The sequence below is a fragment of the Varanus komodoensis genome, unplaced genomic scaffold, assembly GCF_004798865.1.
Source record: "Varanus komodoensis strain SLA01 unplaced genomic scaffold, ASM479886v1 scaffold11, whole genome shotgun sequence".
NCBI lineage: Eukaryota > Metazoa > Chordata > Lepidosauria > Squamata > Varanidae > Varanus > Varanus komodoensis.
The window spans coordinates 19713611-19726050 of record NW_025335317.1 but is presented as its reverse complement, the minus strand read 5'-3'; the positions used below and the strand labels follow the sequence as shown (position 1 = coordinate 19726050).

Sequence of the window (12440 nt, the reverse complement as noted above, 5' to 3'; positions counted from 1 at the left end):
CATGCTAGCTGGGAGATGCTGGGAATTATAGGATTTTTTCTCTCCAAATATGCATAGGATTGCATCCTAAATAAATTCTTCCCCAAATTGATAAAACTCACACAAAATCATATCATGTTTTCCTAATCAAGTGTAACCAATTAGAATTCAGTATTTAGAAGCTTTTCACATTGCCAACAAAGATTTGTTGTTGTGCTGCTCTTTCAAGATTGTGATTTGAAATGGCCATTTCACAGTGTCAGAACTACCTTGACACCTTTTATAATAATCATACAGACTCATAACATGAGCAGAGCCAAAGGTGAATGCGATATTTGGACTCATTTATTCCATTTGTACATTCCCCTTGGCCCTAAATAAATTCTCCCAACTTTGCACAGTTGTGCCAGTGAGGGGAGTTTGGTGTTGCAGCTTTTTTCACTCCTGCATGCAAGTTGCATCAGCCAAAATTTCTTGCCAGAATATAGAAAAGTATTTCTATAAAAAGCTACCCCACTTTGCATCCAGTAGCTCTAGTACAGGGTCCTGTGTGTCACTTTTCCTCTTTCTTCACCATAATGTCAATGTTCTGCTGAGATAGAACTCCATTATGCATGTTCTTCCTTTAACCTGGCCCATTAACTTCAAATGCTGGTACTGATAACAATAGCATTTTATTAGCTATGATAAGTAAATGATACATTCCTATTCAGAGTCAGTAAGTCTCTGATTATCCAATGCTTGGATGACTACCTCTGTTCTGTGCTGTTATGAGTTTTCCAGGCTTTCACCACGGTTGGAAATAGTGCTTAACCCTTTAGCAAACCCAACATATTTAGTTCTTATACTGTTGTTGAGGCATATTAAGTATTTGATTCTGTAGTACAGGGGTGGCCAAACCAAGGCTCATGAGCCACATGTAGCTCTTGGGAGTTTATTTTGCAGCTTGCAGAGCACTCAGGACTCCCCTGTTCAGTCCAAATCACAGTTATGGCCCAGGCGTGATTGCAGTGAGCAATTCTAAGGCCACTGTCCTATCCCACACTCTTCTTGAGGCTCAGGAAGAGAGTGGGTTGGGCTGGCAGCCTTGCAAGATGTCGCCCCAGCATGCCTTACCTACTCCTGCTGACAAGTGCAAAGGTGCTTTGGCAGTTCTACCTCTGCCACTGGTCCAGGCAGCAATTCTTGTGGTGCCATTGAAGGTGATGGCATTTCCTTGGCATCTTTAATGGTGGCCTCTTGAGCTGCAGCCCTACCCCTGGTGAAGAAGCTGAAGATGGAGCAACTCCAGGCCAACTACAAGCTCTTCCTTGAGGCCTTCAAGAGTGAGCATGAAGTAATTGAGTGGGAAGGGAACAGGGGCCAAAAGCAACACCCTCCCCCATGCCATCTGCTCCATCTTTGGCTTCTTCACTGGGAGTAGGACCATGGCGAGGTGATGCCGAGGAAATATAACCCCTGCCAGAATAACCACTGCTGTCACCACTGCCTCCAATAGTACCGCCAGATTTGCTGCCCGGAGCAGCAGCACAAGTAGGACTGCCAAAGTGCCTTTGCACTCGTCAGCAGAAGTGAGTGGGGCAGGCTGACTTTAAAAAGCCAACTTTGAAAGAGGTATCCTGACATGAATGTGGGGAGAGTGAGCCTCAGTCACAGCTCCAAAAAGAATTTTTGTTGTTTATGTGACAGCCCCTGAAGATGGCTATCCTATTGCTGCTTGTCCCTTCTGCAGCTCCTTCCAAGGTCCCTGATAGGACATGGTCTTCAAATTAGAATTCCAACAAAGAATTCTCAGTACTCCTTACTAAACTGCAATTGCCAGGATTCTTTCTGTGAGAACAGTAAAACAAACCAACCAACCTGCTATTTTTGATTAATATGACATTTGCTTTAAGTGTTGTTTCTAAAGGTCCATTTCTTTGGGAAGGGTACCCCACAGTTAAGTGTTTCGGTGTCTCTGTGTCTTATCATACACATTTAAAAATGATAAACTGATAAATTAGAATACACTTTCATAAAATCGTAATAAATAATAGATAAATATTTTTTCATGTGTTATGGCTCTCAAACATCTTACATTTACCAGATGTGGCTTTTCTGTTGAACAAGTCTGGCCATGCCTGTTCAATAGTTGAATAATACTGCTGGAAGATGAAGCCAAAGGCCAGCCAGATAATTTAACACTGAATAATGATTTAAATGTAGCAGAGATAGGCTGATAACACTGCAAACAAAAGCAAAAAACAAGGAATAAATTTTCTGTTGGCAAACTGCATCTTGCTTTCTTTTTTTCTTTCTTTCACTAAAATAGGATTATCAGAAGGGAAAACACAATGGAAGTTCTGCGGCCAACACTGATAAGAATTGGACCATGTGTTTACAGGAAAAACCACATTCGAGAACAGGTCTACCAGCCTGAAGAAGCGGAAGATTTCTGTGCAGGTAGGATACATGTGGTGACTTTATGTTACCTGTTGTCTTTAACTTAGCAACAAGTGAACTTGCCCCTGTTCTTCTGGAATTGTAAGTCTCTCAAAAGGCAATTTCCACCATTTATGTCACAGTTTTAAATCACAGTTTGCAGTGACATTGAACAGACTGCTGAAAATGCCAACATTGTAAGTTGTATTGGATAGCTAAATATGAGGCATTCTGCTGTAGTGTGAGTTTTAAAGCTTTATTGTTAGTAAGAGAGCATATGTGTGTGCAGAAGTTAGCTTCTGTACAGAACTGCTGCTGCAGTCACTTTAAGGGAGGAAATCCCTAGTGATTTAAGGCGCCTCATTTCATTCTCTTGCCCCTTGGCAACCCTGGGCAGGATTGAGCGCAATATATTTTACTTTAGTGTAAACTGCTGTTCATAATATTGCAGAATGAGATGATATTGCTTCCTTTTGTTTCAGCCCTAGATGGTAGTAGGATCTTCGGGCCCTGGAGTAGTGGTAAGAAAGGGGGGCTACATATTGAAGCCAGGATTCAAAGTGCTGCACAAAGTTGTGCGTGTTCAAAGAGTGCAATTTAGAGGCGTGTACAATCCCCAAGATTTGACTCAGACTGATTTGGCAATTTGATTCAGCTCAAAACTATTTGGTGGTCATCCACTTCAGGAGTGAACCAAGTCAACATTCAGAAACCTGAGACATAGTACCTTCCATTGACTGTTACAGGAAATGGAGAAAAAAAAACTTTTCTCTTTCCAGAATTGGTTGCAGGTTTCAAGCAGGGGATAATACCTGTCATAAAAATAGATGGAGGGGTTTCTCTGCTAATGCCTTTACATTTTTAAATGGAACCGCTGATACATATTTTATTGCCTGGATTAAATTTGTGGAGATTCCTGTCTAAAGGGATAAAGCAGGACAAGTTTCAGATAAATAGGAATGCATGTAGATTGTGCAAGAGCACACTTGACATTTTGAAGGTATCAGAAAGAGGATGCCCTTATCCCCTCACGCTTCTTGTGATCCATTGTTGTAAACATGACAGAGAGCCTAGAGGTGTCCCGAAGTAAGAAATCTGCAAGTTTCAGAAGTATAGATGCAAGGAGCAGGACTTTATGATGACTGAAACTGATGACTGATTTTAAGGTATTTGTTTTTCATTGTAAAGCCTGAAGGCAATGAAAAAAAATGGTTCCATCTTTGCCCTTTCCCTAAAGTGCAATGTTCAGAGTCCCTGGTACAACATGCCCTATGATTGGAAGGCAGACCTGTCGGTTACTCATATCTACTCCCTTCTCCATCAGTATTTATACGAGAAATATAAACAAAACTACTACTTTTAGAAACATGCCATCTGTCTTTCTGAAGATGAATTGTGAAGGAAGCCTTTACACAATGGGGGGAAGCCGACTTCAGGAGGCATCAGAAACAGGTCAAAGGGGCCTAATTTGGCTCAGGTTTTAATCAAAACTGATGCACATCTCTAGTGCAAGCAAAATTTGAACCCTTGGAGAATTTCTGTTGCAATGAAGAACAAACATTGCACTGGCAGTTTTGGCTAAAAAATAAGAAATGTCTTTGTCTAGAAGTAAGTAATGTCTCAATTTATTTTACCTCTGGGCCACTTCACATTGCCCAAAATACAAAATTTGTTGCTATTGCATTCCTTTTCTTTTTGCAGTGTTGTCAATGAGTTTATGCTGTTCCTTCCTCATAAGTACATAGGGCTCTACTTTGCCAGGTTTTGTGCAGACCGTAAAGATTGGCTTCTTTCAAACTGCTTTAAACTGCTTTAATCTGGAGTGCCCTAATACTTCAATTTAAGCACTTTTCCTTAACACATGTAGTGCTCTGGATCATTTTAAATAATTGCTATGGCAATGTTTTAATGTTCTAGTATTTTAGTATGGACTATGAAGTTATATATGACTTTATGATGAATTTTATGCATGATGGGTATTGCCTTGGGAAGGTAACTTCTGAGAGGTGAAAACAGTTGTCAATCAATCAAGGAAGAAATGCATGTTCAGTGATATTCTAGCAGAGTGATTTAGGTCCAATATGGACTATCAGGTTATAATGCAAGAATCTGTGTAAAGTTATTACTCATTTTTTTAATAGGATTGAAATGTTTTCCTTAACGATGTACTTTCATTTTTGTGGATATTGAATTTTCCCACCATATGTATCCTGATAAGTTGCTGCTGGGAAAATGCACTACTCATTCATCTATTTGAATCCTTGTCATGTAAATTCCTACTCTGAATATAGTTTTATATGCCACCACCCTATTAAAAGAGAGGGAGCAGGTGAATGCAACCTCTGCCCTCTCCAGTTATGTATTAATGTGAAAAGGACACTCTTTGCACTGATTTCTTGAATAGGCTTGTTTGTTTATAGTTGTTTCTGGCTTTCTGTGCTTTAGTTGAGAAGTAACTTAAGTTGTCTAGCACAGCTGCTGGTACCTTCCACAGAACTTTTAAGTCACAGAATCATAGAATTGTAGAATAGTAGAGTTAGAAGGGGCCAGGAAGGGTCCAACCCTCTGCTGTTGCAGGACATCAGTTTACACCATCCCACTCAGATTCACCTTGAATGTCTCTAGTTTCACCTGGAATGTCTCTAGTGTGGGAGAGCCCACCACCTATCTAGGCAACTGGTTCCACTGTCATATTGCTCTGACAGTGAAAACTTTTTCTGATACCTAGACTGAATCTGGGTTGTTGCAACTTGAATTGAGTATTCTATGTCCTGCACTCTGGTATCAATGAGAAGAGAGCTTGACCTTCTTTGTGACAGCCTTTGAGGTACTTATAGAGGGTTATCATGTTCTCCCTCAGTCTTTTCTTCTCAAGGTTGAACATGCCCAGTTCTCTGTCTGTCCTCATAGGGCAGAATTTCTAAACCCTGGATCACTTTTGTTGCCCTCCTCTTGAACTTTTCTTATTTTTCTGCATTTTTCTTAAATGTTGATGCCCAGAAATGAATATAGTAGGTCCAGTCAGAGGTGCCAAACTTTCAGCCCAAGGGCTAAATTCCATTTCAGAATTCATATTTATTTTCCATATTCCAGGAATTCATATTCCAGGATGGAGCCAAAGGCAAATCAGGGAGGGCAAATAGACCCAAATTACATAGTTTAATTTAAAGCTTTTACTGTCAATAACTAAGCCTTATGAGAAGCATTTCATCCTTTTAGAATAGGGGAACTACATAAAAGCTGGGAAAGCACTGAACAGTTGCAGGGAATATAGGGCATAGGGAAGGATGTGTGGCCTTCGGGGAAACTAGATCTGTAGAAGGTCATATTTGACTGCACCCCAGATTTAAGTGATACAATTAGTTGTACTTCTTGATATTAGATTATTTGTACAGTTTAAGTGGTATGAAAATAAACCACTCCTAAACAGAGGAGTGTTTAGAAGCTTATACCTAGGAATTTGAGAGATCTTATGAAAATTTAGAATAATATTCAGGGCATTTTTGTGTGGCCTGTATTTTGGACACCCTTTGAATTAAATGATTCAGTTCTATCTATTGTACTTTCCTTGACCAATCTTAGGACTTTTCAAGTCAATAGAATACTGTCAATGAATGTTAAGGTGCATTAGACAATTGTTTCAAATAATAAAAATGTTGTCCCACTTTACCATATCTGCTGTTAGAGGCATGGTATACCCATTTAAGGTACATTTTGGAAGCATTTTTTCTGATTTGGAGCAAAATAATGGCTGTGTTTTCTTCTTGAACTGAGACTACCCTATATTGCCACTTATTACAGTTGGTGATACTGAGAGAAGCTAAAATCACTTTTTTTCAGATTTTCAGCTTTCAGGGCCTACATCTGTATGAACTAAACATCTGTATGTTTCTTAAACAGGTATTTGCATGAGAGGAGAAAAATAGATTCCCACAAGGTTTCTTTATAAATTATTTTCAAGAGAAGATAGAAAAGAAGCACTCATTTGAGGGCAGGGACTGCATTCTGAAGATGTCTGCAAGAGTTAAAATTCAGTGTTATGTTCTCCAATGACAGGAGTGGGGAAGAAACACCCTCTGAGAGTCCGCTGCAGGTGTACAATCAAAAGAACATTTACAGTTCATTCAGTCATGGAGGAAATAACATGGAGTATGGAGGCAGTCCCCAAAGGGATTACAAAGTTGGAGTCTGCACAAGATGTTTTTATACGCAGGCTGGAGGAGTGGGGGGATCATGTAGGCAGATTGTTAAAAGCACATGAGAATAAAACAAAAGGGATGAATGGGGTTAGGACAACACAATACAAAAAGAACTTTCAGGAAAGGCAGTTATTAGCATGTCTAATATTTGCCTCAATTATAGGACTTTCAGGACAAGAACATTAGCATTTCTAAGGTATATGTGGGAAGCAAAACTTGGTAACATGGATTTGTAACATGATTAGATCAGGAATCCCATCCTAAGTTAAAAATTGTTCTTACACTGTCAGGCTTTTAGCAACCATATTATGGCAATGCTTTTGCTCATTTTGTCCTGACACCAACAAGTTGCAGTAGAAAAACTGACTATGTTCTTTCAGTCAAACAGGGTGACTGGGCTGTCTTACTAAAGGGAGTTTATAATTACTCTGTGTTTTATAGGTGTTGGGGACGGTACAGATGAGCCCTGTGATGCCTTTGTGGTAGAAGAGACAGAAAGAGGTTACCAATGTGCTGTGGCCATTCCTAGTCCACTATACAAGTGAGTCTGTGCACCCATATTAAAAAAAAATCACATGATCTATTTATTTATTTATGACTTTTCTATACCATTCCCTACCAAATAGTCTCGGGATAGTCTTTGCATAACTTTGCAGTGAATGTTTTCTGCAGTAGAAGATGCAGCAACCTTATTCACAAGTCTCTCCTTTCCCTAGGTGTTTAAGACTAACAACACAATTGGATACACTCCAATTCAAAAGTATATTGAACTCAGTGGGGCTTATTCTCAGGTTAAAGTGTATAGGATTGGAACCAAAGAGGCACTTTGTGTCTTCACTCCTATGTTCTTCTTACCTTACAAGAAAATGTTAAAAAGCAAGCAATGTCAGTACACTCCAAAATGTGATTTCCAGAGCAGTACTGTACACACACAGGCTGTTTTATGCTGATCCTTTGCCATCCCTTTCCAGCCACTTGCGTGTTCCCTCTTTCCTTTTATTGTGGCTAGAACTGTATGAGATCTTTTTTGTACTCCTAAACTGTGATGCAAAAGAAGCTAATGACAGGAATCCCTGTCTCGTCCCATTATTCCAGTTACTGTTTAGTAGTTATTGGGATTCTAGTCCTTGGCTAGAAAGATTGTGGAAAATGTCAGATGTTCTGTGTAGCTACTACCAACGGAGTGATTTGGTATAAGTTAGTTTCCTGAATGGAAACTTAACAGCATGATGCCTTTGTGAGACACTTTTTTGCTACTGTCATTAGGAAAGTATTTGATTGTGCTTTTATTGTTGTTGTTCTTAGTTGTGAAGTCACATCCGACCCATCATGACCCCATGGACAACATTCCTCCAGGCCTTCCTGTCCTCCACCATCCCCCGGAGTCCACCTAAGCTCATGCCGACTGCTTCAGTGACTCCATCTAGCCACCTCATTCTCTGCTATCCCCTTCTTCTTTTGCCCTCAATTGTTCCCAGCATCAGGGTCTCCTCCAGGGAGTCCTTCCTTCTCATTAGGTGGCCAAAGTATTTGAGCTTCATCTTCAGTATATGGCCTTCTAAAGAACAGTCAGGGTTGATCTCCTGTATTAGCTAACAGTATTTCAAATGGGTAGGATGTTTAATCTTGTGATGTTTGGAATTACTTATTTCTTCAAATGTTTATTTCCACTTCCTTATTTTTCCACCTTCTGTTTACACAGGTATATAATAGGAAAGAAAGGAGAAACAAAAAAGAAACTAGAAACAGAAACCCGAACTTCTATCAGTATCCCTAAGCCTGGTGTAGAAGGCGAAATTGGTGAGACCTAGTGTTTGTAAAAGTGAATGGTCTTCTTAACATTAACATACCCAGGTCTATGTATGGCTGTGAAAGCTGGACCATAAGGAAGCCTAGGGTTTGCTGTGGCTCAGTCCTTCTCATTTATGTCATGCTAAATCAAGTGATCAGTATTAGAGACCAAGTGCCCAAACTGCAACTCAGAACCAACTTATTTATCGCAAAGTGCCAACACTGCAATAAAACCTGAATTTGCTGACCACCAGCAGAAGGGGGCAACGTTCCACTGACCACCAGCTTTTGGCTGACCCTGAAAAAGGCATCTGAGTGTATTTCCTACCTGAGAGTATTTCCTACCTTTCCTACCTTCTGCTAAAATCACAGTCCAAGCAAATCCCTGGCAGCTCACTGACCAGCCATGCAAAAGCTCTGCGAGTTGTGGCTGTGGCTAATGAGTGACATCGTTGCCCTTAATCTTTCCAAATATGCACATGGCTGCTGGGGTGATTGTGTGCCGACAGAGACGGCTCTGCGTGCCCCTTTGGGCACATGTGCCATAGGTTCGCCATCATTGTGCTAAATAATGATTTTGTTTAACATGTGAACAGGGCCAGTTTAACTTGGCCCAGGCTGAAAAAAGAAAAATGTCACAGCTTCCATGTATGGCACTGTTAAAAAGTGTTTGGCCAAGGATCTGGTGGGTTATATATTTCCCCTTATTTAAAAACAAATAAGGGTCATAATTTTCTCTTAATTATGCCTCATCATAGCTGGCATAGCTTTTTAAAAAGTAAGTCTAATTGAATACTTGCTATCATTTTTACCCCTATTATAGTTTAAATATATATATACACACACACAGCCAAATATTTATTTTAATTATAAATAATAAGAATAAAATTAGTTTTAAAATGTATGTACTGCTATTTCACAAAGCAGTGTACAGTAATAAAAGCAAATATAATGAAATCTGAATGGATAAACTTAGAGACAAAAATATACATTATATGCACAAGTTAAACTGAAAATCATGTGACAGGTCCATATGTATCCATGAAATTGGTTTATGTCCCTTTCCAAAACACTGCTTTAAAAGAAAGCCTCCTTTATAGAAAGTCTAAAGTAGTCCTATAAATGGATTGGATTGCACTTTATTACTTTCCTGAGAACTTAGAAGCTTGGGAAAGTGTAGAAAAGGTGGAGAACACTGAGAACTGTCTGGTTTTATTTATTTATTTTAAACATTTTTACCCTGTCCATGATCACTAAATAAAAATGTTTTTACCTGGCACCGAAAAGAGTGTAAAGTCGGCGCCAGGCTTTATATGCTGATTCAAACTTATAGCACAGAGGATCTCATTTGGAAGGGGGAGTTGCCACCAGCTTTTGTAACTAAATTTTTTTTTTGCACTTCTATTTTATGCTTGATAGCTTCCCATTTAACAGCTCTTAAATGAAAGCAAAATAACATATCTGAACCCTGGTTTTGTTTAAGAACCTTACCTTACAGTGACATTGACTTGCACACTCTGTTACCTTGTTGCAGTAGAAAACTCTGTACCAGTTTGCATGAGCAAGCAAGCCACCGTGGCTTGTTTTAATGCTAATGTATGCCATGTAATGAATTGTCCATAAGCACCACCCAAGTACAGCTTGTCATATTTCCTGAACCCAGGCATCATGGCTTATTTGAGGGGAAAACAAACATCAAATAACATTACAACAGCCCGAGAATTCTTTGAAGGTTGTTTTCTTCTCTAACTATATTACCTGGGTTTGGACAAAACAGCATGCATGCCCTAGAGGGTAACTGGGAAAGTGGCATCTGATTGTGTGAACATGCCATTCATTATTTGCCTCCATGGTGCACATAGCACATTGTTATAAATCCTATCTTGTATTTTGCTTGTTTCCAGTTATCACAGGACAGCACCGGAATGGTGTTATTTCAGCTCGAACACGGATCGATGTTCTCGTTGAGAGTTTTCGCAAAAAGCAGCCCTTTACACACTTTCTATCATTTGCGCTCAACCATCCTACAATTCAGGAAAAGTTTCTACAGTTCAAAGAGGAAGTTTTGGAAAAGTGCACAAATGTAAGTTGCCTTGATGATATTCAGAAATAACTGGGAGTTTAAAAGTATACTCTGTCCCAGAATGTTTAGTGAATATATCAAGATTGAAATGCATTACAAGCATGTAGTTACTGGCAATACTATTGCCTGAGATGGCAGAATTATCATCAGCAATATGATAAGATACATTACTATAGTAAGAAGTTATTTCTTTCACCTTTTATAGCTTCTCTATTCTGTACCTATAGATAATAACTTATCTATTAGCACAATATAGGCACATTGAATTATTTTATTAGTCAATTAACAGCATGGATTTTATCTCTGATGGTAGCAAAAGCTATGAAATTCCAAAGCATTTGCTCTTCAGATGCTTACAAATCAGAATATCAAACTCTTTAGGCCTTTGTTCCCTGTTCCCATATAGCTTATTTTGTTTTTTAGTTTCCTTCAGGTCCCAGAAAAATTCTTATTTTGTAAGAGTTAGTAATGTGTGCTATCACCAAGGTTTTCATCATGGAGAAATGCTCCTTTTCTTTTCCTCCCCACTAGAGTTGTGCTGATCCTATTCCTTGGTTTGTTTTCACTTCATGACAGTAGCGGCAGAAAATAATCAGAATAAAACAAAGGTGCATATAAACTTAGGTAACTTGAGCAGCAAGTCAGCTATGAAACATTTTATTTTGTTGGATGAACATTCTACTCAGAGACTGAGCTCAGGGGAAATCTTTTCTTCCTGATCTCAGCTGAAAGGGAGCACTGAGCTCAGTCTCTGAAATCTGCACTGCACAGATTGGTTGTCCGTCTTGACAAGGCAACTTCAGCTCCTCAGTGTGATAAACAATACTGTGATGAGCAAAGTTTTGTTTGCAGGAGGGGTCATCTGCCTCTTGGGAAAGTTGGCTAACAGTTGGTAGAAGGTTTAGACCACTGTTGTATTTCTGTTCTAAAATGAACAGTTAAATTCATCCATAAGAAGCTATGTCTGTTCTCAATGGAAGCCACAGAAAACTTCAATATCTCTATTACAACCCCCACTCCCAACATCCGGAACAGTTTTTTCTAGTTAAAATAAACCAGAGTTTCAAAAATAAGATATAACACATGTTGATCAAATTAACTAGCAAGGTATTGGCATTTTGCTTGAGAGAGGAAATGAGTGATTTGGAGGCAAATATGTGTATCATTTGAGTAGCTAAGATTGGGAGAAGACAAATTCATCCAGCAGAAGAAAAAAGACCCAAACAGAATTATTCCTATTTATAAGTACATCTGCATGTTCTGTAAGTGGCCCTTATGAGTTGATATTGGTGTTTATAGATCACTGAAATCTGTTGGATAGACAGCTATAAAATACAGTCCCTGAGTTAGGACCATCCAAGTTACAAGCAACCCATACTTATGAACAACTGTCCTAAAGCCTATTAATTTTTAAAACTTACTGCAGAAAATCATCATTACCATAGAGAGAGAGGAAGTGAGAGGGGAGGGGGGCCTCCAAAGCATGCCTTCCTAACCCACCCATGTGGAGAGGGAAATCTCTCTGGCATTCCTTGCTGCAGAGAGGAGGCACTGGTGAGTCTGAGGTGGTGGTGGTGGTGAGGGCTAGATATATTCCATTTTCATGGGGGTCCTTTGCCCCAACCCCTGCGAATGTGGAGGGCCAACTATACGTGATCTGACTTTCATACAAGTTCAACTTAAAGATGAATTTCCATTTTCTCAGGAACAGAACTTGTTCATAACCAAGGGACTGCCTATACAAAGAAAATGGCATATACATAGTATCTGGTGATACGATTTAATTTTACCAGTATCTGAGGCCTTTACATTTAGAGAAAAGTTGATCTTCCTGTTTTCCAGATGCCTTTACTGAAAGCCAACTGCTAGGGCAGTCTGCATCTACCAGTGGTTTCCTTGTCTACAATATCAACTCTCTTTACAGGGAGGGATGGAGGCACATAGTGTCATACTTGGTGGACAAACAA

At 39.4% G+C, this 12440-nt stretch overlaps 1 protein-coding gene across 1 annotated transcript in view; it reads left to right on the top strand.

Moving 5' to 3' along the window:
* The window catches only part of ASCC1 (activating signal cointegrator 1 complex subunit 1), a 72971-nt gene that overhangs the window by 1702 nt on the left and 58829 nt on the right, over positions 1 to 12440 (top strand). Inside the window, exons 2-5 of the mRNA XM_044420524.1 lie at positions 2291 to 2421; positions 7041 to 7140; positions 8302 to 8399; positions 10295 to 10473. Coding sequence (XP_044276459.1) covers positions 2313 to 2421; positions 7041 to 7140; positions 8302 to 8399; positions 10295 to 10473 — 486 coding nt within the window. The 5' untranslated portion in view covers positions 2291 to 2312. The remainder of the gene's footprint in view (positions 1 to 2290; positions 2422 to 7040; positions 7141 to 8301; positions 8400 to 10294; positions 10474 to 12440) is intronic.